The 27,791-nt window shown below is 47.4% G+C and overlaps 1 protein-coding gene across 1 annotated transcript in view; it reads right to left on the reverse strand.

The window, feature by feature from the left end:
* Positions 1-27,791, reverse strand: part of LOC136628737 (zinc finger protein 850-like) — a 93,183-nt gene that overhangs the window by 5,545 nt on the left and 59,847 nt on the right. Inside the window, exons 10-16 of the mRNA XM_066604839.1 lie at positions 17,347-17,461; positions 13,336-13,373; positions 1,575-1,682; positions 1,264-1,443; positions 1,058-1,181; positions 911-975; positions 573-675 (exon numbers count right to left, since the gene is read on the reverse strand). Coding sequence (XP_066460936.1) covers positions 573-675; positions 911-975; positions 1,058-1,181; positions 1,264-1,443; positions 1,575-1,682; positions 13,336-13,373; positions 17,347-17,461 — 733 coding nt within the window. The remainder of the gene's footprint in view (positions 1-572; positions 676-910; positions 976-1,057; positions 1,182-1,263; positions 1,444-1,574; positions 1,683-13,335; positions 13,374-17,346; positions 17,462-27,791) is intronic.

Below are 27,791 nucleotides of genomic sequence, written 5' to 3' on the forward strand. Positions count from 1 at the left end.
CAAAACCATATTCTCCGAAGATTGTATAAATAGTTCATAAATTGGGTCTCAGTTTACTGATTACGAAACTGATGGTGGCAGCGTTTTTATATGAATATTGTTAGAGCTCTGGAGTGCATTAGAAGGGATCAGGTGGATGATTTGAGCTTTCGCTTCACATGTGTGCAAGAGCCCGGGAAAGTTGGGTACAAATTAGCCTTTATTCCAATGACTTCAAGCTTGCAGTACTGCAGAGTGATGGAGGACAGAGGCGAGATCGATAGGTATCATCCCTTCTCTCTCCTTTTGTCCAGTATGGGACAAATTGGTTTGCCAGGCCGACTGCTGTAGAATTGTGGCGAATGTGATGGTCGCTTGTCCGGTTGACATGAAGAGTCTCGGAAAGTTGGGTACCAGTCACTCCACAATCTAGGCCTTCCTCCTCGCGTGTACGTGACAGATCCAATATAAGCCATGCGGATTGTGCCCCTTATCTTGCATGATGGGACATGTGAGAGATTCACAGATGCATGAGATTTATGTGTCTCATCTTCTGTGACTCCTCTCTGCTGTATTTAGTGGTTACTACTCACCTGGGCGGTTACCTGTAGGAATCTCCTCTTCAAACTCTTCTTTGATCATCACAATTCTTACTGTATCATCAATATCGGTCAGATCTTCATCCTGATACCAAAGCTGTGAGACAAATATTGTAAAAGTCAGCAGACGGTTGGAGAAGTGATGTGGAAGGTTTTACATGACCAGAAAAGATCATTAATCATCATGATGACCAAAAATGACCTGACAGGAGTAGTTATCTGAGCCACATAGCTACAGGTATGGAAGATGGATGGATAGAGATATATATATATATATATATATATATATATATATATAGCCTTCTACAGATCAGAGGGACATCTCCATCTACCTGATGGTCCTGTGGAAGAAGAGGACGGGGACATCTCTCTGGTGGGCTTCTCTTACTGGATGGAACTGCAGGAAATACAGACAGACGCTTAAGTCATTCTTTACATACAGATAATAAAGTCCCCGTGTATTTAGTCCTGTCTATTACCTGGTGATGGGAGCGGCTGGTGGGTCTCCATCATGGCCTCCTTGTACAGATCCTTGTGTCCTTCTAAATACTCCCACTCCTCCATGGAGAAATAGACAGCGACATCCTGACACCTTATAGGAACCTGACAACACAATATACAGTCATTACCCAGAAGCCTCCAGTGCTGTTACTGTATAATGTCCCAGCATTCCCTGCAGCCTCACCTCTCCAGTCAGCAGCTCAATCATCTTGTTGGCGAGTTCTAGAATCTTCTGTACATTGATGTCCTCATGTATCAGGGGGTGAGGTGAGGGTCCCCTGATTGGGCTCAGGGGTCTTCCCCCTCCATCACACACAGGGGCCCGACAGCCATCACTAGAGGTCTTCTTCACTACTGTATAATCCTGTATATGGGGAGATATTTATAAATAAATATCACTACAGACATTTCCAGAGTCCATCACCTCTCCGGTGACGACATCTCTTATTACCACAGATAAGAATGATGTAATGTGACATCATCAGAATCTCTCACCTCTCCAGTAAGCTGGAAGAGTATCTCTAGGGTGAGATTTACTACACTCTCCGCCATCTTGTTCCTGACCTTCTCCATCCTCAATGGGTCAATCAGGAAATCTTTCTCCTACAGAAGATATTAACAGAGGATAATATAACCTTTGCAGGCATGTATGGACCTTGATGGGGCATTGTTGACCACCTACTTCAAAACAGCTGAATAGACATTTAAACAACTGTTTTAGGCCTCATGCCCATGGTTGTATCAGACTCCGCCAGCGGAATATCACAGCGGAGTCTTCCACGGCGTCCCCTAAAACTCCCATAATCCCCTCTCGGATGCACTGCGTGAATTCTGTCTGCCGGACTGGCACGGATGCGTAGTACAGCGCATAACGAGTGGGGAGTGGGCGATGACGCGGACGGCGGTGGCCTGGGCCGCACATTCACGCGATACCTCCGCTGTGCTACAACGGAAGTATAGTGTGACGGCCGGCTTCCATTGACTACAATGGAAGCCGGTCACACATATTCCAGCAGCAAATAGAGCATGCCGCATTTTCTTTCACGCGGTGGAATTCCACAGCGTGAACATTGAGCTCTTAGGTTCAATAGAAACCAACAGCTGTGGGACAACAATCGCGGATTTCTGTGACAAAAAATGTGGCAGAAATCCAGTGGTGGGCATTAGCCCTTATGAGTAATTTGAATGAATGCTGCTATAAATCTCTATTAGGCCTTATTCACACGGGCTAGAAAACGCCTGAATGTGAAGCCCATGGTTTCACATGGGTTCTTTCAGGCTACACAACATAGCGATGATTTTGTAGGCCGTGTGAACGAGGGCTAACAGGTTATAGCATATTAGTGTGACACCATATGTGGACCCCCCTGAATATTGCAGGGACCTGGATAGAAAGAGGATGTGTCCGTACATGAACTACGCAAATCCAATATAAAAAATAGATTCACCGTAGAGAATAGGGGTAAACACATATATAGAGATATAGGCAACAAAAAGCCCAAACAGGCGGCACATCGCACTCATTTGTGCTCTACTCTGAAATGCTGCCGTATTTTAGGGAAAATATATCATACATACTCGAGTATAAGCCTAGTTTTTCAGCACATTTTTTCATGCTGAAAAAGCCCCCCTTGGCTTATACTCGAGTGAGGTAGAAAAAAAACAACAAAACACCCACAATTCTCACCTCCCAGCCTGCGTCTGTGTCTCCGGCATGATGGTCTCCCCAGTGGTGCAGCAAGCTGCTTGAGAATTCTCCCCGCTGTCATCTCTATGCTTAGCTTTGAATTTCACAGCCGTCAGTGCTGTTGAAGTAAGCACTGTGATGGGATCGAGCGTCAGCTAATCACAGCCGGCGCTCGATCCACACCTGGAATGGCACAGAGCAGGTGTGTGCTGCTTACCGCCTTTGCCCCGGCGCTCCTTCAGCTGTATGGGGCAGCAGTTTTAAACTCTGTGTCTTCCGTGGCTGTACGCTCCCTGCTCTCCTGAAGCATTGTGCGGGGCACGCATGTCAGGGAGTGCAGCACGCCGCTGCCGGCTCCCTGCTTTGCTCATGATGTGTGCGGAGGCCGCCTCAAAGTTACAGCACCCCCAATGCTCTGTCCTCCCTGATGCCACACGCAATCTTAAAGACATCTGGGGGGGAGGGGGTTGGGGGGGGGAGCGGCTTCAGCGGCAACACAGCACAGCCACAAAACGCTCTGCTGTTCAACACATTGAGCGGGGTGCTGCCTTGTGAACCGCGGGGAAGGCTCTTCCAGGTGGGGCAATTCGTACCTGCACCGCAGTCACTAAAGTTACTGAGGTCCATGGCAGTTTGCATCCAAACCACTTGCACCTGCAGCTTCTGCAATCAATCAAGTAACAGCTGATAATCCAGAAGAGAAGGCAGGAGGGGGTTTTAACCCTTTCTGCCTTCTCCTTCCCCGAGTACACAGTGCTCAATGAGCGCTGTGTACTGGAAAGTGGAAGTGTAACTTTCACTACGGGAGTCCGAGGGGCACGTGACTGCCGGGATTCCCTGCTATAGTAAAACTACGGGGTCCCAGAAGACCCTGATCACCTCTGCCAGTGACTATTGTCACTAAAGGAAGAAATCAGAGCAAAAATAAATGATCCCGCACTCCTTTCAGGGGGGGGGGGGGGGAGTATATAGATCCTCTGATTTAAAAAAAACGCACTTACTTTTGTAGGAGGTCCCCTCCTTGGAGACCCCCTAAATCCAGAATATGGGTCTTTCAAACCACCATTGCCAGAGATAGAGAAGTCCAGTCCTCTGCCCACGGCTGGATACAACGCGGCAGAAATCCACGGAGTTGCCCTGCAGCCATTAGGTTCTATTGAACCTAATAGCTCAATGTTCACGCTGCGGAATTCCACAGCGGGTATTAAACTGCGGCATATTCTAAAAGCAGCGGGAATACGTGCAGTCGGCTTCCATTGTAGTCAATGGAAGCCGTCCGTCATGCTATGCTTCCACTGTAGCACAGCGGAAGCATAGTGTGAATATGCGTCCACCACCAGCTGTGTCATCTGACACTGCCTGCGCGTCATGCGGGACACGTACGGTGGATCTGGAGTGGTAAGTATAGGGGCTTTGGGGGGCACCGTGGTAGACTCTGCTGCGATATTCTGCTGGCGGAGTCCATCATGGCCTTGGGCATGAGCCCTTAGGGCATTAATAATAAATTTAATATGGACACATAAAAACATAAACAAAACTAACAAAATAGATAAAAAGACACGTTGGGTACCCTGAAACGCGTTGCACATGCCTCACCTGTTATCCTTTGTCTTTTTGTTATGTTTTTATGTGTCCGTATTAAATTGATTAATAATGCTCTAAAGAGGACTGGGCCTCTCCATCTCTGGCAATGGTGGTTTGAAAGGCCCATATTCTAGACACCCGCCGCAAATTCCGCAGCAATGCCTGTCCAGAGACATGCCATGTTAAATGATTCTCCCATGCCCATGAGTGGAAATCAACTGCGATTTTCCGCTCGTGGGAAAGAATGGCAGCATGTTCTACTTTGTGCGGAAAAACGCACGGACGGCTTCCATTGCAGTCAATAGCAGTCCGTCCAATGATACTTCTGCTATGAGCACAGCGGAAGTATAACGGGATTCCATGTCACCGCCCAGCGTCAGCACATCATGTGAGACACTCGCAGCAGATCCAGAGAGACGAGTATGGGGTCTCTGGGAAGCGCTGGGGCTAATTTCGCTGGCGGAATCCGACCTGGCCGTGGGTATGAGGCCTTATAGGAAAACATTCAGTATAACTAGTGTTTTATTCATTTATATCTCTGTACATCGTGATCTGAACACTCCAGTGGGCGGAGCTATTAGTGATTGACAGCCCATCCTCCATGTACAGTCATACACAAATAGCTGTCTATCACTGATAGCTCCACTACTGTTCAGCTCAGAATGTGCAGAGATATAAATGTATAAGGCCTCTGTCCACGGCCGTTGCGGAATATCGCCAGCAATATTCCATTGTGGGGGTGGCCGCTGTCAGTTCTCTGTGGTGAGCCTATCTGGCAGATAGGCTCACTGTGAAGAATTGCGGCAAATCGCAGCATGCCGCGATTTAGATCCTGCGAGCAGAGAATCGCTATGCTTCTCCGTTTGTGGGCGCCGGCGATGCGCTGTCTATAGCAACGCTATGAAAAGTGTTTACTGCGTTACCCGCAGCCGGATTATCACCGCGGACAACTCAATGAACAATTGCCCGTGAACAGGCAGCCTAAACTACAAATTAACCCTTTCCAATCCACTGTCTGCGTCTAAAGACATTCTGATTGAAGGCTGTACAGCTTCCGATGTGGGAAGACGTCCGGCAGGGTATTCTTACTGTATATTACGGGGGCCTCTCCAGCATGTCCCATACTGCAGTACTGGCTCTAGCCAGCAAATGGCACCATTGTATAATAGCAGAAAGAGAAAGCCCCCTAGGAAATTCTGAATCCAAAATTGGATTGCAAAGGGTTAAGAATGTGCCGAGATATAAATGAATAAAACACAAGTTATACTAAATGTTTCCTCATGAAACTATATATATCAGTCCGCTCGCCTCCTCCTTCTCTATAACATGATGGCTGCAGGTTGAACAGCTTGTACCAGCTAACAGATTCCCTTTAAACAAACAGACAAGTTTACTAAAAGTTTCATTGTCGGGCTACAAACAGCTGGTTGATCCTTGTGTCACAGTTTGGCAGAAACCCAATGATATCCCAAAACCATGGGTCAAATTTCGAGACGTTAACAGACTGAGATGCCCTGTACATTTCCAGCTGAAATATGCAGTTTTCTGCAAGATAAAATCTTGCTAAAAAACATTGACGCCTTTTTGTCCAGAGGCAGGGGGGTCTGCTAGATCCAGAGACCCCTGACCGCTGCCTTAATGATCCAGCAGTGCACTGATGGATCATTGGGAGACCTCTGCAGCCATACATATTGTGGCTGCACAGTCCCCCTCTAGCAGATAACACTGGGGATCACTCACATCTCTCTCCTGGGGTGCAGGTGCTCCTCTGTACACACAGGGGCAGACAGCAGGACCGTAGATGATGTGATAACCATGTGAGAGATGAGCGAGCACCAAAATGCTTGGGTGCTCATTACTCGAGTCGAACTTTTCGTAATGCTCGAGAGCTTGTTTCGAGTAACGAACCCCATTGAAGTCAATGGGAGACTCGAGCATTTTTCAAGGTAACCCATGGGAGGGTGTGTGATTCACCTGAAAACATCAGAAAGTGATGGAAACACCAAAGAAATTGATAGGGAACAGCAGGGGCAGCATGCATGGTCGCACTATTAAGCCAAATTGTGGGCAAGAGCCTGGTGGTCACCCCCTAACAATTTAGTTGGGCCAGACCAAAATCAGCAAGGCACACGCGCTGGCACATCTTAGCCAAGCACCACACTAGGTGGAACGAAGGCCAATCACCACCTGCAAGTGACATCACTGCCTCTTCTCCTGTGTTACATGCTGGCATTGCTGTCCAATCCCTTGCACGAGCCTGCATCCACAGCGTACTGAAAATGTTTACCAGCGCAGCGTCCAGCTGTCCCCATCCCAGACGGGGTAAGGCGCACCCCTTTGCCTACTCAGTAGTCCGCAGCATATTGAAATTATTCCCAGCGCAGCGTCCAGCTGTCATGCCACTCGGTCACTTAATAGCCACACCACCCACATGTCCTTTATAAGTGCGTATTGGATGAGGAGGAACAGGAACCACACACTGCAGAGGGTTGCCAGGGCCTGGCAGCGATCCCTATTGAAACTGTAGGCAATAGCCACAATGCTGATGAGAATTGCTGATAAATTAATGTATGATCATAATTCCAATCCCATGCCACCTCTGTCACAAAATTTCATGAGCCACAAACGTGGGCATAAAGGGGACTCAGATGCCAGCACTTCTACACATCTCCACAATTCAACAACCCATTCTAAAACAACAGATTTTTTTACCCAGAGTGCAGGTGAACCCCTGAAAGATTTGTTTAACAAGAGTATAGGCGAACCTCTGAAACATTTGTGTAGCAAGAGTATAAGTGTACCCCTGAAAGATTTGTTTACCCAGAGTGCAGGTGAACCCCTGAAATATTTTTTTAACATAGAGTTCGTACTTGCTTAATTGGATCCAGGTGGCGGTCTACCAACAGGCAAGCTACTGCCTGTCCCAGCCCCTGCCTCTGCCAGAGGGGCTTTTTAACCAGTGCCCCAGGGAAAGACAGCATGTATTATGAAGAAATTAGAGTGGCCAAACCAGGACAATTCATTCTGTCTCAGTGTCAGTTAGCTGGACACTGCGCTGGGATACATTTGTGGACTCTGTGGGCGTATGAAGCTGGAACCAGCACGTTTGGTGAGCTCTAGTGGTGAACCTCTTCAAAATTGGGGGCGAGAACCTGGAGGTGGCCCTCAGAAAAAATTGTTTTAACAGAGCATGGAGGTAGCCCTTCGAAAAAATTAGTTTTTACAGAGCCTTTTGGCCCTCTGAAGAAAGGATTCGTAGGGAGTAATTGCCCTGCGATTTGGCTGTCAGGAGGTTGTTTAATTCCCCTTGTAAGGGCAGTTTCTGTTGAGTGTTGGGGTCGGAAGCCACACTGTATGGGGTCTAGGAGAGCGTTAGCTTACATGGCTTACAAGGCGGGAGTAAACTAGGCATTCCTGTAGTTTGGAGATAAAGGGGAGGTTAGAGATGGGTCAGTAGTAGAGATGAGCAAGTATACTCGTTTCGAGTATTTACTCGATCGAGCACCGCGATTTTCGAGTACTTCAGTACTCGGGTGAAAAGATTCGGGGGGTGGTATGGCGGGTAGCAGCGCGGGGGGGGGCCCTCTCTCTCTCCCTCTCCCCCCCACTCCCCGCTGCAACCCCCCACTCACCCACGGCGCCCCCTGAATCTTTTCGCCCGAGTACAGAAGTACTCGAAAATCACGGTGCTTGGGCGAAAAAGGGGCGTGGCCGAGTACGCTCGGTCATCTCTAGTCAGTAGTTGGCAGCGTCAGTTGCGTCAAGAGTCGGCTTCTTTAGCAGTGGGGATATGATGGCATGTTTGAAAGAAGAGGTAAAGATGCCAGAGGTCAAAGAGAGGTTGAATATAGGAAGATCAGAGAAGGGTAGACCAAGTTACTTCTACCCTTTTTTGGGGTGATAGATGGTGCATGGTTCTCCAGTTCAAGCTTAAAGATACTTGATGTTAAGCTGCTTTCCACTGATGGAGAAGAGAAGTCTGGGGAAATCCAGGCTTTGTTTATCTTAATAAGTGTAAGCCTGTCGACGCTGTCAGTTGACAGGCGGGTACGCTTACCTGTGATAATCCCCACAGCAGCACTAAACACCCTCTCTGATAACACGCTAGTGGCAGGGCAGGCCAGCAGGGCACCTCCAAGGTGTACAGCGCAAGTTCGTGCCACGTGTTCAGCTTTGACACCCAATAGTTGTATGGAGCAGAGGGATCACGGAGGATGTTGGTACAGTCAGCTATGTACTCCCTCACCTTCTTTTTACAGTGTTCCCTTCGACTCAGCCTAGACTGGGCAGTGGTGACACATTCTGCTGGGGTGCCATAAAACTGGAAAAGGCCTTGGCGAGTGTTCCCCTGCCTGCGCTGGACATGCTGCCTGTTCCCCTCGTCTCCCCTGCTAGTTGGCCCACTGAACTACGTCCTCTACTGCTAGCGTTGTCAGATGGGAACTTTAGTATAAGCTTTTTCACCAGGGCCTTGTGGTATTGCATCACTCTCGTACTCCTTTCCTCTTTGGGAATGAGTGTGGAAAGGTTCTCCCTTTACTGCGGGTCGAGAAGGGTGTACACCCAGTAATCTGTGTTGGCCAGAATGCGTCTAATGCGAGGGTCATGGGAAAGGCAGCTTAACATGAAGTCAGCCATGTGTGCCAGAGTCCCAGTATGCAACACATCGCTGTCCTCACTAGGAGGATGACTCTCAGTCTCCTCCTCCTCTTCAGCCCATACACGCTGAACAGATATGAAGGAAGTAGCATGGGTACCTTCTGCAGTGTGGGCAGCAGTCTCTTCCCCCTCCTCCTCCTCCAATACGCGCTGAGAAACAGACGTGAGGGTGGTCTGGCTATCAAGCGACGTATTGTCATCCCCCATCTCCTGTTCTATCTGCAAAGCATCGGCCTTAAGGCTTAGCAGCGACCTTCTCAGCAGGCAAAGCAGCTGGATGGTTACGTTGATAATGGCCGCATCGCCGCTCATCATTTGTGTTGACTCCTCAAAGTTTCCTAACACCTGACAGATGTCATACATCCTTGCCGACTCCTCTGGGAAGAACTGTGAAGGCTGACTACCACTCCGACGTCCATATTGCAGCTGGTATTCAACAATAGCTCTATGCTGCTCGTAAACCCTGGCCAACATGTGCAAAGTTAAATTCCAGCGCGTGGGCACATCGCACAACAGTCGGTGCACTGGCAGCTGAAAGCGCTTTTGCAGTGTCCTGAGGGTGGCAGCATCTGTGGTGGACTTCCTGAAATGTGCACACACGTGACGCACCTTGCTGAGCAGCTCAGACAAATTGGGGTAGTGGTTTAGCACTTTCTTAAAAACCAGATTGAACACGTGGGCCAGGCATGTCACGTGCGTTAGTGTGCCAAGCTGCAGAGCCACCACCAGGTTACGCCCACTGTCACACATGACAATGCCTGGCTGGAGGTTTAGCGGCGAAAGCTACAGATCTGTCTGCTCCGTCAAATCCTGTAACAGCTCTTGGGCGGTGTGCCTCGTCACCTAAGCTCAGGAGTTTCAGCACGGCCTGTTGACGATTCCCCACAGCAGTACTGCAGTGCCTCGAGCTACCGACTGAAGGCGACGTGTTCACAGATGGTAATTGAGAGGTGGAGGAAGAGGGGTGTAGAGGAGGTAGCATATTAAGCCAGAGAAACCATGACCGAGGTAGGACCCGCAATCCTCAGTGTGGGTAGCACATGAGCGGACCCAGGGTCAAACTCTGTCCCAGCCTCCACCAGGTTAACCCAATGTGCCGCCAGGGAGATGTAGTGTCCCTGCCTGCCAGCACTTGTCGGTGGTTAAGTGGACCTTCCCAGTAACCGCATTGGTGAGAGCACGGTTGATATTCCGTGACACGTGCTAGTGTAGGGCTGGGGCGGTGCAGCGGGAAATATAGTGGCGACTGGGGACCGAGTAGCGAGGGACGGACGCCGCCATAAGGTAAGCCTCCTCTCCACCCCTCTGCACTATTTGCAATAGGGAGAGGCGGGACGGGTGCGGGGCTGATTCTCGGAACTTAGCCCCACCCCTGTCCCGCCTCCTTTCATTGCAAATAGTGCAGAGGGGTGGAGAGGAGGCAGGAGCTCAGTTCCTGCTCCTGGCTCTTCCATCCTCCCCCCCCCCCCCCCCCGCAGATGAGGAGGACGTATATCGGCTCGGCGTGAAAACCGAGCTGATATACGTTCGTGTGAATCCAGCCTGAGACTGTGAAACGTGAACATTTTGGGCATCAGTCATGACAAACTCCTCAGGTGGCTCATGAACCGTTTTTTCAGACTCAGGGAAGGGACCCGAGAACACTTACTGTGAGTATGCCTGTCCTGAATCTCTCCTTTTCCTGGAGTGACCAGGCTGGGAGGAAGGAGAAGCAGCATGAGGATTCACAGGTCCAGTCCCTTGGCCTGCATGAGTGGACTGCGTGGAAGACTGGGTGTTGGATAAAGTACTAGACGCATTATCCGCTATCCACGTCAGCACCTGATCGCACTGTTGTGCTTTTAATAATGGTCTACCACGCGGACCTGCAAAGTGTGAGATGAAGCTAGGGAGCATAGATATGCGGCGCTCTACTTCTCCCTCAGCAGCAGACAGTTTCACCCCGCCCAGGACCTTGGCCTCTGCCCACACGTCATTCAGACGCCCACGTCCTCGACCTTGACCCTTACCCCTAGTCTTTATCATGTCGTATAATGCACTTGGTCAAAATGCTACGCAAACTGCAAGGTATTTTGCGTATGCTTTAAGCCCAAAATAGACACTGGAAACTGCATACAGTCTTGTTAGATAGTATGCATCAACAGGACACACACAGGGGTATATAGCATACGCTTTAAGCCGCCCCCTAAAAATTAAAAAATGATAGGAGTTTTGTTACTTCTTATATAGTACAGCACTAGCAGTATACAGCATAAAACCGGTAACAGTATGCAGTATACATCCGGGATGCTTGTGAATGGCTGGTGAGCACTACTGCTCCCAGCCAGCCAAACTGCTGATGCACAAAAGTACAGTTGTAGTCCTAAAAAGAACTGTTGGGTTCTTGCAAAATGGACCCCTGCCTACACACTCCTTCTAAACTACACTACCACTCTCCCCGCAGCTAATCCAGCCGACGTGTGAGGCGAGCATCAGGTGACCTGAGTTTTTATGCTCGTAGGTCACCTGATCCGGCCAGCCAGTCACTGCTATAAACGTGCACAGGGTTGGCACATCACAGCAGGAGTTGCCAAAGCCTTTCCTGCATGTTTATTGGCTAAAAAAAGCCGCTAAACATGTGGGGAGGAAAGGCTGAAATTTTCTCGAGCACCACGTGGTGCTTGCTCTCTTGTCATGCAGCATGGCCACCGACTCTCTGGATTAAATATGCTCTCAGCCAATCAGAAGCTGGGGTGTGAACATTTGTCAAAACTGCTGTATTATGTTGCCACTCCTAACTTCCGGTGGTGACATAATACACCAGTACCTGAAATATTATTTCCTGTTGTCTAAACCCGGATGCGTCTTGTAGTCCGGAAAATACGGTGATTGTTACAGGGGGAGCAGCGGGAAGAATGTCATGACATACAGATAGCCACATCATCAGCGGCCCCGTGACATACAGATGGCCGCATCATCAGTGGCCCCACAACCCTCAGCGGCTGGCGACATACAGATAGCCACATCAGAGGCACCGCGGCCCTCGGCGACACACAGATGGCCACATCATCAGCGGCCCTCGGCGACACGCAGATGGCCACATCATCAGCGGCCCTCGGCGACACGCAGATGGCCACATCATCAGCGGCCCTCGGCGACACGCAGATGGCCACATCATCAGCGGCCCTCGGCGACACGCAGATGGCCACATCATCAGCGGCCCTCGGCGACACGCAGATGGCCACATCATCAGCGGCCCTCGGCGACACGCAGATGGCCACATCATCAGCGGCCCTCGGCGACACGCAGATGGCCACATCATCAGCGGCCCTCGGCGACACGCAGATGGCCACATCATCAGCGGCCCCGCGGCCCTCGGCGACACGCAGATGGCACATCATCAGCGGCCCTCGGCGACACGCAGATGGCACATCATCAGCGGCCCTCGGCGACATGCAGATGGCACATCATCAGCGGCCCTTGGCGACATGCAGATGGCACATCATCAGCGGCCCCACGGCCCTCGACGACATGCAGATGGCCACATCATCAGTGGCCCCCAGCGGCTGGCGACATACAGATGGCCACATCATCAGTGGCCCCCAACGGCTGGCGACATACTGCAGGGGACAGATCTGGATCTTGTATGTTGGCGGTTATCCATCTGTTGCGCAGACCGCGCCTCACACTACATCATCGTCACCAACGCCTGCCGTACCGTCGCCCAGAGCGGCGTGACGAGCGCCACAGTGTGATGTTCAGCAACGATTGGAGATTGTGACACGATGTCTGATCAGTGGCCGACAAGTGACAAGTGGGCGGATCCCATTCTGGAGCGCCAAACAGCTCATCAAATCGTTGGATCATGCAGATTTGAGCAAAAATCGCTTAGTGTAAACGACGGTGTAAGCCGCAGCGAACGCGTTATGGCGAGCCGGGGTATTGTCCGTACGAGCGCAGGACGGCGCGGTTCGCTGCTGTTTATACAGCCGTCACATTCTGTTTAGAATTACATTCGTAAACCGTTCAGCCGTTGGTGGTCATTGTAGCGGCGATGAGAGGAGGAGCGGCCGCTGCTCACGCCAACGAGAAGCCAGCGAGCCGACAGCGGCTTTATGCTGATAACACGAAGAACGAGGAAAAAGTGAGAAAATTCCCGTTTTTGTCGCTCACGTTTAAAATTAATGATTGTCGCTCACTTCTCGCGTGTTTGAACAATAATCGCCCCGTCTGACCGCGGCATCACAGCTCCATGCGGAGGATGACCCCCATAACCCCCCGCCGCTATCAGTCACCGCACAGCCGGGACCTCTGATCCCACACAGGGAGTGAAGGGTTAATAATAACCTGCCATGAGGGACACACAGACCTCCACCTGCAGAGCCCTCAGCAGCTTCCAGGACCTGTGATGATGTCACTGTCATGTGATCAGTTACATGTGTGGGAGGAGTCAGGGATCACATGACCAGGCGGTGATCAATGTACAAGGGACTCTGCTGAGCTGGTTGTGATCCCTGCTGGGTGCAGCAGAGCTGAGTGTGTAAATACAGAGTGGATCACAGTAAACTAGGCCGCACCACACTGTTATAAAAGCTGCCTCAAAGAAACTCGGTCTCTGTTGCCCATAGCAACCAATCAGTACAGCTCTTATTTCTTACACTGCTGAGGTAGAATAAAAAGCTGTGCCATGATTGGTTGCTGTGGGTACCAAAGATTAACTAGACTGCTTTCATAAGTGTGTTGCCCGTAGCAACCAGTCACGGCGCAGCTTTCATTCTATCTCAGCAGTATAAGAAATGAGAGCTGCGCTGTGATTGGTTGCTATAGGCAACAGAGACCGACTTTCTTTTAGGCAGCTTTTATAACAGTGTGACGCTGGTTACCTTCCTGTGGCGCCGCCGGTGTACGGTTTATATTACTGTTCGCTGTGTCTGTAACTCCTCTTGCACACCTCTCCTCTTTAACTCCTCTTGCACACCTCTCCTCTGTAACTCCTCTTGCACACCTCTCCTCTGTAACTCCTCTTGCAGCAAAATCGTGAATTTTTTTGGTGTTTTTTTTAAACTCACTTTCAAAAATGCATACATAAAAAAAAAGGCAGTCCTGCCGTCTGATAATGCATTCCGTGCTCCTTATCCGTACTCCACTACCAAAACACAGAAGCAACAATCCTTGTACAAAATGCCCCCCCTCAACCACCCTATCCCCTCCCCTCCCCCCAAGTCTTGTCAACCCCCACCCTTATCACAATATAACCTTCCATCACTTAATACAGTAATAAAGTAATATGGTGTAAAAATAATGCTAGCAACCCCAAGTGACGCCTCACAAACTTTTCCGTTTCCTCGTGCGACCTGTTTGGGGACTATATTGGACCCCGGGCCAGAATCTCAGCTCTCTGCAGATCACCGCACCTCCTCAGGTGATCAACATCATCCAAAATGCGTTATTTTAAAGCTACCCAGTCATTTGGCATCGTCATGGATACAGTACCAGGTTGTGTTGGTGTCTCATACATTCCATTATCTCGTTGTGATTTAGATAGTTCTCTATAAATCTCTCCACTTTTTTAACAATTTGGGGCATGGGGTTCTGCGCCTTCTATTATCTCCACTCTTTCCATTTTGAAGAGGTATCGTAGGTGTTGCAGAATATCTGCCACCGCCGGGGGTTTAGATTGCAGCCAGCTATTCAGCAGACCCCTTTCACTTATCAGTATGTATTATAATGGCATTCCTTATCTGAACAGGGAGAGCGTGCAATATGTATTAACCGCCCCCATATCCCGCACCAACATTTGGGTCTCAGCCCAGTACCTTCTAATCTTAGGGCAGTGCCAGATGCTGTGCCGGATTTTGTTAGGGAGCGTCTTGGGCACTCCTTGATTTGGGGAATGTCAAACCCGTAAATTGCGGCATATATAGTTTTGAAGTATATCCCTCACCATCTTTCATTCGATATGGCTTTCTGCAGCGTCCCGTAGGGTGATCCCGGACACATGGCGAACGTTGAGGAGCTGGAAGGGTAAGATCCTGGCTTGTCACGGCGGCACTTACCACGCTCCCTCCCGGAGGGACACACAGCCAAGGCCAGGGCAGTGCTGGGCCTGTACCAGACACCCCTAGGAGAGGCATGGCCAATAAACTGGAGAGCAGGGATAGTCGATGTCAGGAGTGCGTACTGTTCCTGTATCCCCTGGAAAGAACCCCGGCGGTAGATAAATGAGCCGCAGATGGAATTGATGTACCTCAGGTCCTTGGAGACGGTCAGGGCATGCAAGAACTTAACTTAAACAAACTCCAGAAAACACAAGGCACAACTGATAGCAAGAGCGTCGGGTGAGTGACAGAGCTAGGCAACGGCTGCAGACAGCAGGATGAGAAGGACAAAGAGGCCACAGCGCTGGGGCTCCATCAGTGACATGCGGCCCCCGCATAGTGCAGAAGGACAGCAGGAATGCCACAACCACCGGCCCAAGGGACAGTGATTCGCAATCTGGCACCCACTGAGGAATCGTGTACTTACGTCGAGGACAACAGTCAGACATATAGGTGGGTAACAGCAGAGGAGGACAGCGGTGGCTAGGGAGCGTGGCACCCTCACATGCCACGCCACTTGATGCACAAAAGCATTTTAGCTGATTCTAGGACCTTGAACAATTGAGCCAATGAGGACCTACGGGTGTGACAGAGGTGTTCGTCATTGCAAGCCCTGTCACATCCCTAGGTTGCGGTGGTGTCAAGATACAATAATACCGGGGCCAGGATAGTAAGCACTGGGCACTACATTTCTTCATGGCATTCCACCCTTTAACTATTTCCTAGGATATCCCCGGGTCTTGAAGTTCCCGTGCCCATTATTTAAATAATAGAGAGCTGTGTATTATGTCAACCACCCTTCCCGGGATCCCGAATACAGGACAGAGATTGTTTGTATGAGGAGCTTCTCATGAGTACATCTATAGGGTTAAAGGGGTTGTCCTGCGGCAGCAAGTGGGGTTATACACTTCTGTATGGCCATATTAATGCACTTTGTAATATACATCGTGCATTAAATATGAGCCATACAGAAGTTATACACTTACCTCCTCCGTTGCTGGAGTCCCTGTCTCCATGGCGCCGACTAAAGCTGCTTCTTAGTCGCACAAACAGTCGCGCTTGCGCACCGCAGGATTCTTCTTGTGTCTCCCTCCGGGCTCACGAGCTGCGTGCTGGCTTCTCCCTCTTCTCCGCGTCATCGTAGCTCCGCCTCCGTCACGTGCTGCCGATCAGCCAATAAGGTGGCTGTATCGGCCGTGGAACGCAAGACAGGAGAAGATAATCCACGGTGCACCATGGGAGAAGACCCGCGGTGCACCGTGGGAGAAAACCGCGGTGCACCATGGAAAAGGACCGGTGGCCATCTTTAAAAGAAGAAAAGAAGAAGCTGCCCGAACGGCGATGCAAGTAAGCGATTTTTTTTTTTAACTAACACAGGGATAGTTTTAAACGGGGCACAACGTGGGGGTATGTAAAAAAAAAATTTTTTTGAATTCGCCGCTAGACAACCCCTTTAAGTAACCCCTCGTTTGAGACATCCACTAATCTAGCCCGTAGGAAGTTCCGCACTTGCGTGTATGGGAGAAAGTGAGATGTGGGTAAATTATATGTATCACACTTTTCTTTGAAGGTCCTGTATCAGAGTTCCTCACGATGGAGACGATGCTGAACCTTAGTAATGCCCCTTCTTTAAACTCTGGGTGTCTCCATAATTCCATGTGTTTTGACATTTTAAACGATAAACCATCGGCTTTACGAGTTATTTTCCAGGCTGCTATGGTGGTGTCCCTTGTCATGGTAGAGTGTTTGCTTTCTGGCGGGAGATTACTAAAACCTGTGTGTAGTAGGGCATTGAGACTCCACGAGTGTAGCAATTCTGTTTCTAGGTCGTAATTCGAGAAATTGTTTGATCTCCGCAACCAGTCCAGGGAGCGCCTCATTAGGCCCGCCACATTATATGTGCGGATATCTGGAAAATTGAGTCCCTCTCTACACTTAGGGAGCATATGTTTTTTTCACAGCGCTACACGGGCGTTTATCTGACTATATAAAGGTTGTGAATGCCGAGTGTAACTTTCCCAGATCCCCTCATTGTAGTAGGAGTGGTATGGTTTGTAATGGGTAAAGAAGTCTCGGGAAACTAATCATTTTGATTAGGTGGCACCTTCCCAGGAAGAGAGCAGAAGATTGTTCCATTTATCCAATTCTCTGATAATTTTGAGTAATATTGGGGGATAGTTTGACTTATATAGGCTTTCAGGTCCCAAATATTTAATAGTGTTTTTGGCTATGGTGATAGAACTGTTTTTGGTATCTATACCATAAGCTTTACCCCGAGGGGAGATGTCCATCAGTTCACATTTCATGGTGTTAACCCTGAACCATGATGGTTTCCCAAATATTTCTAGTAAAGCAAATCCCCGTGGCAAGTCTGCCTGAGGTTGTGCAAGCGTTAGCAAAATGTCATCTGCGAAAAGCATAGTCCTAACTAATTTGCCACAAAGCCTGACTCCCTCTATATCTTTATTCCCCTCCAGCAGTCTGCCAAAGGTTCAGTGGCTAGACTGAACAAGAGGAGGCACCCCTGCCTGGTGCCCTTTGTAATGGGAACCTTAGTGAAAGAAATCCTGGGGTATAAATTTGTGCTTGTGCAGAAGCATATAGGTTCCATATATAGGAGCGAAAGGGGCCCCTAAACCTCATCCTGTCGTCCATCACCGCCTTCAACCATTGCCATGAGACGTTGTCAAACGCCTTTTCTGCGTCTATTGTATGAGGAGCTGGAGAGGGATGGGCTGCTGGGTTTATTTTAATGTCATTGAGGATTGTCAGGGTCTTCCGTATGTTTATAATTGCAGATCGTCCCGATTGTAGAGGGGAAATTATTTGGCATGATGTTGGCCAAACGGTCCGCCATATTTTTGCCATCAGTTTTAAGTCAGTGTTTATCAGGGGGATAAGTCTATAGGCGTTTGCATCCGTGGGGTCTTTACCGGGCTTACAGAGCAGTTTGATATGGGCTGTACTCATCTCAGGTCCTATGGGGCTCTCCTGCATGTATCCATGGAACAGATTCACTAGTAATGGTGTGTCAAATCTTTTAGGATTTTGAAGAACTCGCTCGTGTAGCCGTCCGGGTCGCGGGCCTTATTGTTTTTCAGATTTTTGATGGAGTCCTTTATTTCTATTTGTGAAATGGGAGAATTTAAAAGTGAATTGTTCTTCAGTCAACGAGGGCCACGAGATGTCAGGGGGGATGTCTACCGTGATTACCACTGCCAGTGTTTTTTGTGAATGAAGGTTAGAATAAAATTCGAAGAAAATATTTATTTTTTGGCATGAGATGTTAATTTACTTATGTTATCTTTTAGACCTGCAATATTTGATCCTCTTGCCAGGTTCGCTATAATCTTACCTGCCTTATTCTATATTTAACCAAGTGAGCCTCTTTCCACGATATGACGATTGTTCCTGTTTTTGTAGCCAGGTTTCATAAGATTTTTTTGCTACTACCATTTCTGTTTGTTTTGCTCGGTTGGCCTATTCTGGAACAGAGTGTACGCATCCCTTAGCTGTGCGCTGAAGTCATCTATTTTGTCTGTGATATTTCTTTTCAGTGAGATTATGGATGCAATTAGCCCGCCTTGGATAATGGCTTTATCCCTGTCCCAAAGTAGTTGAAGCTTGTTGGAGTGCACCTCGTTGTCAGGCATATACTCCAACCACCAGCCCCGTAGTAGTGTGCGGAAAGCTCCAGCCTCTGCTAGATAGGAGGGGAATCTCCAAATCAGAGGCGGAACATGAAGCTCCTGGGCCCCAATGCAAAACCTGTAACAGGGCTACCAACTATAACGCTTTACTCATAGTACTGGGTTCCCTATATGGAGAAGAGAGGCCTTATGGGCCCCCTAAGGCTCCTGGGCCTAGGTGCAACCACATCCTCTGCATCCTCTATAGTTACGCCAGCGCTCCAAATAGAATCTGTACCCCTAGGGGTCTTGTCATATAGCAACAGCAGCACTGGGCATGGTCTGAAATCACCATTTCTCCTATATCAATTTCGACTAGCTTTGGCAGCAGGTGGGGTCATACAAATATATAGCTTATTCCGAACAATGAATTATGTGCATGGGAGAAGTGGGTCGAATTCTCATTCCCCCGGGTTACATTCCCACCAGCTAAGATTCATTGATAAAATTTTGCAGGCTCGAGTCTTGGTGTCTAGAAGTACCGCCCTTAAGGCCTTCTTCACACGGGCCACAAAATCGTGCAATTTTGTTGCGTTGCTACAATGCTACAAATCGCATGTATGAGAAGCCCATGCTTTCCTATGGGTTCCTTCACATATACGATGTTTTGTAGCATGCAACTACCCGACACACAAACCTCGCAGGTGCGGCGATATGCCCGTGACTCGTGAGGTTTTGTAGTCCATGTTTCCCTATGGAGCCTTCCTCTCTGTTGCATCACACGAAAACTCGGTTTTCGTGCGGTGCAACTTTGACAGTAGCAAATGCTACGGTCAAAGCTATAATCTAAGCGCTAACTGCAGAAAAAAAAAATATACATACATCACCTTAGAACCAATCACAGCCATTCATCGCAATATCGCCGAAATTTTCTCACAGCATTGCCATGTCGCCCGTGTGAAGGAGGCCTAATGCCCTGGCTATGTCTGTCTTCTATTGTCCTAACCACTGAATTAAAGTCTCCTCCTACCACTTTGAAAGTCCCCACGTCTGTTAACCCTTTCCAATCCAATTTGTATCGTGGTTTTCCTAGGGGGCTTACTCCTTTTCTGCCATTATACAACGGCGCTATCTGCTGGCTAAAGCTAGTACTGCATGAGGTGACACGTTGGATAGGCTCCGACAACAGAGAGGCTGGCAATACACAGTAAGAGAATCCTGACTGATGTCTTCCAACATCAGAGCAGTACAGCCCATCATAATCTCTTTAGACGTCAGACAGTGGATTGGAAAGGGTTAATATTAGAGATGAGCGCACAAACTTTCATCCGCAGCAGTGCTGCACAGAGGAGCACTGTCGCTCTGAAGACTAGAAGGAGGGTAAGTATATGGGTTTCAGGGGGCCCCTTAATACTGAGGCTGCTGTGGGGGGGGGGGGGAGTCACTGTTACTACTGAGGCTAATATAAAGGTCACTATTACTACTAAGGCCATTGTGGGGGTCCCTATTACTACCGAGGCCACTGTGGGGGAGACTATTACTACTGAGGCCACAGTGGGAGACACTATTACTACTGAGGCCACTGTGAGACACAATATTACTACTAAGGCCACTGTGGGTGGGGGAGTGGGGGTCACTCTTACTATTGTGGCTAATACAAGGATCAGTATTACTATTGGGGTTAATATAAGGGTCACTATTACTTCTGAGGCCACTGTTGGGGTCTCTGTTACTACTAGGGCTAATATAGGGGGTTACTATTACTACTGGGGTCAATATAGGGGGGTCACTATTACTACTGAGGCTACTGTGGGGGTCACTTACTACTGGGGCTACTGGGGGGGGGTCACTATTACTACTGGGGCTGATACAGGGGACACTAGTACTACTGGGAACACTGTGGGGGTCATTATTACTACTGGGGTGATATAGGGGTCACTATTAGTACTGAGACCACTGTGGGGGTCACTATTACTACTTGGGCTGATAAAGGGGGCACCCATAGGCGTAGCGTCAGGGGGTGCTGGGGTTGCCATGGCAACCCGGCCCCTGAGCTCAGGGGGCCCCGAGGCCGCTCTCTGCAATACCAACATGTACATTTAGTGCATTAATCGCTGGCCGTTCTGACTGCAGCATAATTCTCATCATGCGACAGCCGGAAGGCCAGCATGAGAGGAAGGCTCGGCAGAGCAGGAAGGAGGAGGGAGGTACTCACATGGGGCGGCAGGGGAGGATGGAGGAAGTCACATGGGACGGCAGGGGAGGGTGGAAGAAGTCACATGGGGCCGCAGAGCACAGTGATTATGTGCTGCCCCCTGCTTCCTGCTGGACGGGAAGCTTCTGAGTTGCTGGCTTGCTGTTGCTGTCACATGAAGGAGAAGTGGACCGGGCCCTGGGGTAAGTGCATATGTGTGTGTGTGTCTGTCTGTCTCCCTCCTTTATCTATCTGCTATCTATCTATCTATCTGCTATCTATCTATCTACTATCTGCTATCTATCTATCTATCTGCTATCTATCTATCTACTATCTATCTATCTACTATCTGCTATCTATCCCATATCTATCTATATACTATCTATCTATAGATAGTATATAGATAGATATGGGATACATAGATAGTATATAGATAGCAGATAGCTAGTATATAGATAGATAGATAGTATATAGATAGATATGGGATAGATAGTATATAGATAGATAGTATATAGATAGATATTAGAAAGATATGAGATAGATAGATATGAGATAGATAGATAGATAGATAGATAGATAGATATGGGATACATAGATAGTATATAGATAGATATGGGATACATAGATAGTATATAGATAGCAGATAGCTAGTATATAGATAGCAGATAGCTAGTATATAGATAGATATGGGATAGATAGATAGCTAGTATATAGATAGATATGGGATAGATAGTATATAGATAGATATGAGATAGATAGATATGAGATAGATAGATATGAGATAGATATGGGATACATAAATAGTATATAGATAGATATGGGATACATAGATAGTTTATAGATAGCAGATAGATAGTATATAGATAGCAGATAGCTAGTATATAGATAGATATGGGATAGATAGATAGCTAGCTAGTATATAGATAGATATGGGATAGATAGATAGCTAGTATATAGATAGATATGGGAGAGATAGTATATAGATAGATATGGGATAGATAGTATATAGATAGATATTAGATAGATAGATAGATAGATAGTGTATAGATAGATATAGATATGAGATAGATAGATATGAGATAGATAGATATGGGATAGATAGATAGTATATAGATAGATATGGGATACATAGATAGTATATATATAGCAGATAGATAGCTAGTATATAGATAGCAGATAGCTAGTATATAGATAGATATGGGATAGATAGATAGATAGTATATAGATAGATATGGGATGGATAGTATATAGATAGATATTAGATAGATAGTGTATAGATAGATATGAGATAGATATGGGATACATAGATAGTATATAGATAGCAGATAGCTAGTATATAGATAGGTATGGGATAGATAGGTAGTATATAGATAGATATGGGATAGATAGATAGTATATAGATAGATATGGGATAGATAGATAGATATGGGATAGATAGATAAATAGATAGATAGATAGATAAATAGTATATAGATAGATATGAGCTAGATAGTATATAGATATGCGATAGATAGTATATAGATAGATATGGGATAGATAGTATATAGATAGATAGTGTATAGATAGATATAGATAGTGTATAGATAGATAGTGTATAGATAGATATAGGATACATAGAATATAGATAGTAGATAGATAGTATATAGATAGCAGATAGATAGTATATAGATAGGTATGGGATAGATAGATAGTATATAGATATGGGATAGATAGATAAATAGTATATAGATAGATAGTATATAGATAGATAGATAGACACGTGTTCAGAAAACACAGCTTGAAATCGTGGCATTTTTACCAGGATTTCGAGCAGCGTTTTCAAACACAGGTTACAGCGTCTGACGGCGCTATTTAATGCACCCCATCGTTGTGAGGAGGTGTGTTAAAAACCATGACAACGCAAAAATAGAACAGACAGCTCTCGAAAATCACAGCGTTAGAAACACCGTGTTCGAGCGCAGGTTTAAGTAAGCTCATTAAAATCTCTGGGAGTGTTGTACTGCGGTTAGTACGGTGCTCGGGACACCGCGCTACTAGCGGTAAAAAGCGGTGTGTGTGTGAGTGGCCTGTGGGGCTACAAACAAATGTTCATGTGCAGGAAATGCGTCATGTTTGAAAAAATTATGCCAAGGGGGAGATCTTGTATGCAGCACGATCTAGATATGGGTACAGGGGAGTGTGGGGTGGAGGCCCAGGGGGGGGGGGGCCCAAGCTGAACTTTTGCACCCGGCCCCCATAGCCCTTAGGTACGCCCCTGGGGGCACCAGTACTATTGGGAACACTGTGGGGGTCACTATTACTACTGGGGCTGATATAGGGGTCATTATTACTACTGAGACCACACTAGCAGAGTACAAGCACTGGGTTATCTTTGGCAGTCCCGTTGAAGATGAATGGAGCTTCACCACACATTTGCAGGAGAGGGGGACACAGGATCACTGGTGGACACCTCCACCAATCAACCCAGTCGGTGGTCCTGTCATAGGAAATTAGATTTGTTTGGCATTACTTGTTTGTTACAAACCCATGCTCTGGTCAATTACTCAAGTTTTATCCAAGTACCTGCATACATGCTGTTTAATAATTTGTTCAAAGATCTTTCCTGGTATAGAAGTCAGGCTCACAGGCCTGTAGTTTCCTGGATCCACCTTCTTCCCTTTTTTTGAAGATAGGGTCAATTGCCCCTTTCTCAATCTTCTGGGGCTTCTCCTGTTCTCCAGGAATTTTCAAAAATTATGGCGAGTGGTTCAGCAATTACCTTTGCTGCTTCTTTTAGTATCCTAGCATGTAATTCATCTGGACCTTGAGACTTGAATTAATTTAAGTAAGCTAAGTGTTCCCTCACCATCGCTCTTGCTTATAGATAGCCTGCATTATTTTATTCCCCCAATAGCACAGGGAAGATCAGTTGATGCTACATCTACTTACTGAGAGAAAACAGATATAAAATAGGAATTTAAAAGTTTGGCCTTCTCAACAATATTCTTAACCAATTCACCATTTTGATCTTGTAAACATCTAATAGCATTTTGACTTTTCTTTTGCTTTTGACACAACCCAAAAATCCTTTTTTTTATCGCTTTTGGCCACTGTTGTAAGCCCCAATTCATTATTAGGTTTAGCTTTTCTGACACTTGCCCTACAGTTTCTGTAGAACACATTATATTCTTCAGATATTTCCCCCCTTTTTCATTTGATAAACATATTTTTCTTCCTTTTTAGTGTTAGTGAAATGAATATGACTCCATGTTCTATCCTATGCGTAGCCATTTTGTGAGCAAGTAGCCATCTTCTGTATCAATTATTTGTACTTTTCCTTTTACAAGATTTGCTAAAATGTATTGAAGAATAAGAAGGAAGCTTGATGATTAGAACATTCTATGTCTCAGGTCATTGCGCCATGTTCTCCTGTCTCTCTCTAAACAATTATTGTTTATAGTTAAAATACATTTGTGTTCAAAGAATGTAATCATGTAGGACTCTAATGCGTCTGTGCTGCTTTCCCTTCAGCAATTTAGATGTTAAATTCCTTATCTTGCATGTTTGTTTCTTTGACCAATGGTAATATATTAATTATAATTGATTTGAATTATTTCAATTAGGTCATGTGCCTCTATAAAAGCTGTTGTCCATCATTCAATAAACAGATTACTTTGGATCACTTCCCATGTTGTTTGTGGTGACAATCTCCTGAGCTCAGCTTACCTCTAACTAAGAATTTGGAACCCAAAAGCATATCATATAGCAAATATTGATTTTTGCATTAGCATCTGTGCAAGTTCTGTGTTCATCGATCCTGGTCTCTTTAAATGCATCCCATTCTTCCTTCTTTTAGAGATTGTTAACGATTGTGTTTTGAGAATCTCATTTCACAATATTTCCCAACCTTCTTGGACATTTCTGTCCTTAAGAACATTTAGCCATTGGATTCTTACTATCCTCTTTCGGAGTTCATTAAAATCTGCCTTTTCTGAAATCCAACCTTGAGGTCTGAGTTTTCTCAGATCTTCCTCCCCTTTTTATTCAAAATTCAAGGATATCATGATCCCTGCCACCTAAGGACCCACTCACCCTGACTTCCTCAACCATTCCCTCCCTGTTGGTAAGAATTAGGTCCAAGATAGCAGATCCCCTTGTTTTCTCTACTACCTTTTGGAAGATAAAGTTGTCAGCAAGAGCGGGTAAGAATTTGTTGGATCCATTACTTTTACCTGAGAGATTTCCAGAGATTTATTGGGTAGTTAAAATCTCCCATAATCACCATGTCATGCTCTTTGAGAGCTTGGCCATCTGATGTAGAAACAGTTCATCCATATCTTCTGCTTGTCCAGGCGGCCTATAGTAAATGCCTACAATGGTGTCCTTTCTGTTGTTCTCACCTTGTATTCTTACCCAGTTTCTACATGCTCTGAAGCTTGAATCTCTGTGGAGATGAATGTTTTCCTAACGGACAACACAATACCTCCTCTTTTTATGTCTGTTACTTATAAATATGTTGTATCTGTCAAGCCTTGTATTCCAATCATGTGTATCATCCCACCAAGTTTCCGTGATGCCTATGACATCATATTTCTCTTCCTGTGTTAGGAGCTCCAATTTTCCTTGTTTCCCATGCTCTGTGCATTTGTGTAAAAACATTTTAGTTTGTGATTGTGATCTCTTGCTCCTCTACTTGCCTTCTGAATGTTTTGTCTTTGTTCTTCCTTTCCACTTCTAATAGCAAGGTTTTCAAATGTATTTAGGGGTATATTTTTACCCCGCCTTTCATTTTCCTTCCCATAGTGTTCTAGTTGAAAGCTCTCCTGCGTGAAGCAAGGCGCCCACCAAATATATGCTTACCAGTTTTTGTAAGGTGCAACCCGTCTCTAGCAAGCAGTCCATCATATAGGTAATTCACTCCATGGTCTAGAAATCCTAATCTTTGCTGATGGCACCATTGATGTAGCCAGTTGTTCACCTCTAGGATCCTTTTCCATGGCCATCTACTGAAAAGATGGATGAGAAGACCACCTATGCTCCTAGTTCCTTCACCTTCTTTCCGAGGTCTTCTGAGTCTCTGCAGATAGTTGCAAGGTCCTTTTTTGCAGTGTCATTTGTCCCTACATGTATTAGTAGGAACGGGTGGTGTTCTGTAGGACTGAAGAGTGTTGACAGCCTATCAGACACATTTTTGATTTGTGCACCTGGAAGACAGCACACCTCTTGTGAGGTGTCAGGTCTGCAGACAGCAGCCTCTGTTCCTGTCAATAGGAAACTCCGTATAACAGTGATGGCGAACCTTTTAGAGACCGAATGCCCAAACTGCAACCCAAAACCCACGTATTTACTGCAAAGTGTCAACACGTCAGGTGGCGGGGCTTATCACAACATACTATTTTATCCCCGTCGTTCTAAAAAGAACAGGGCCACTTCAAAATAGACAGGGTGCAGATTTTGACTGCTTTTTGGACACAGAAATACTGCAGCATATCCTCAGCGGAAATTTCTGTGGAAAATTCTGCAGCATTCCAAAAAGCAGTAAAAATCTGCACGCTGTCTATTTTGAAGCGGCCCTGCCCATTTCCACCACATGTAAACATACCCCAGCGATAATAATGACCCCCCCCAGCAATAATAGTGACCCCCCCAGTGGCCCCCACGATAATAGTGACCCCCCCCCCCAGCGATAATAGTGACCCCCTCCCCACAGCGGCCCCCAGTATCACAGTGACCCCACACACACACAGCGGCCCCTTGTATCACAGTGACCCCCAGTATCGCAGTGACCCCCCCCCCCCCCACAGCAGCCCCCAGTATCATAGTGATCCCCCACAGTGGCCTCCAGTATCACAATGACACCCCATAGCGGCCCCCAGTAATAATAGTGACACCCCACAGCGGCCCACAGTAATAATAGTGACACTCCACCGTGGCCCCCAGTAATCATAGTGACACCCCACTGTGGCCCCCAGTAATCATAGTGACATCCCACAGCGGCCCCCTGTAATAATAGTGACACCCCACAGCGGCCCCCAGAAGCAATAGTGACACCCCACAGTGGCTCCCAGTGTAATCGTGACATACCACAGTGGTCCCACATTCCCCACCCGAGACCCACATACTTACCGCCTCCTCCACATGGAAGCACCGCTCCTCTGCCTGGCGCGCCCTCCAGCAACGCTGATCGCAAGTGCACACTGATGTCAGTGTGCTGCTGGACACTTCCTGCCCCTGCGGAACCAAGTAGGAGATGTCAGGGGAGGGGGAAGGAGGATCCTGGCTGCACACTGACAAGATCAGCGCAGATAGCAGTGCTGCTGCGTGAATGCCGGCAGGGGAGCCGCGGCCCCTGCCGGTATACACTATCGTGGTGAGCGGACGACGGCGACACGTGCCAGCAGGGAGGGCTCTGCATGCCGCAGCTTTGCCACCACTGCCCTATAACCACCACTCTCCTTTTCTTCTTTACAACAGCACTTCTTTTTCTCCATTCAAGAGGACTCCGTGTTCTTACTCCACAGTACTTTGTGGGTAGAGTCATTTCTTGCTGTACCTGTTAATTGTTCTCCTGCATGAACATGCCCTAAGCCACAAGCACATCCATAATGGGAAAATCATGTCAGCCCTTTCAGAAGTCCCTAGGTTGCCATGACACCTGGACAACACACCGCACTCTAAGGCCGGAGTCACACGGGGAGTAAAGAATACCCCGCCACAGCTGTGGCAGAGGATTTCTTCAATGGGACTGCAGATGTGCCGGTCCTATTGAAAACAACAGGAGAACATCGCAATCCTCTGCCACAGCTGTCGCAGGAGACTCTTTACTCCCAGTGGGTAGTCCCCTTGGCACTGATCACTGTAACAGTCCCGAAAATCACTGCAGGGGTTGCCGGCAGCCCAATG

This window comes from Eleutherodactylus coqui, chromosome 5, assembly GCF_035609145.1.
Source record: "Eleutherodactylus coqui strain aEleCoq1 chromosome 5, aEleCoq1.hap1, whole genome shotgun sequence".
Classification (NCBI taxonomy): Eukaryota; Metazoa; Chordata; class Amphibia; order Anura; family Eleutherodactylidae; genus Eleutherodactylus; species Eleutherodactylus coqui.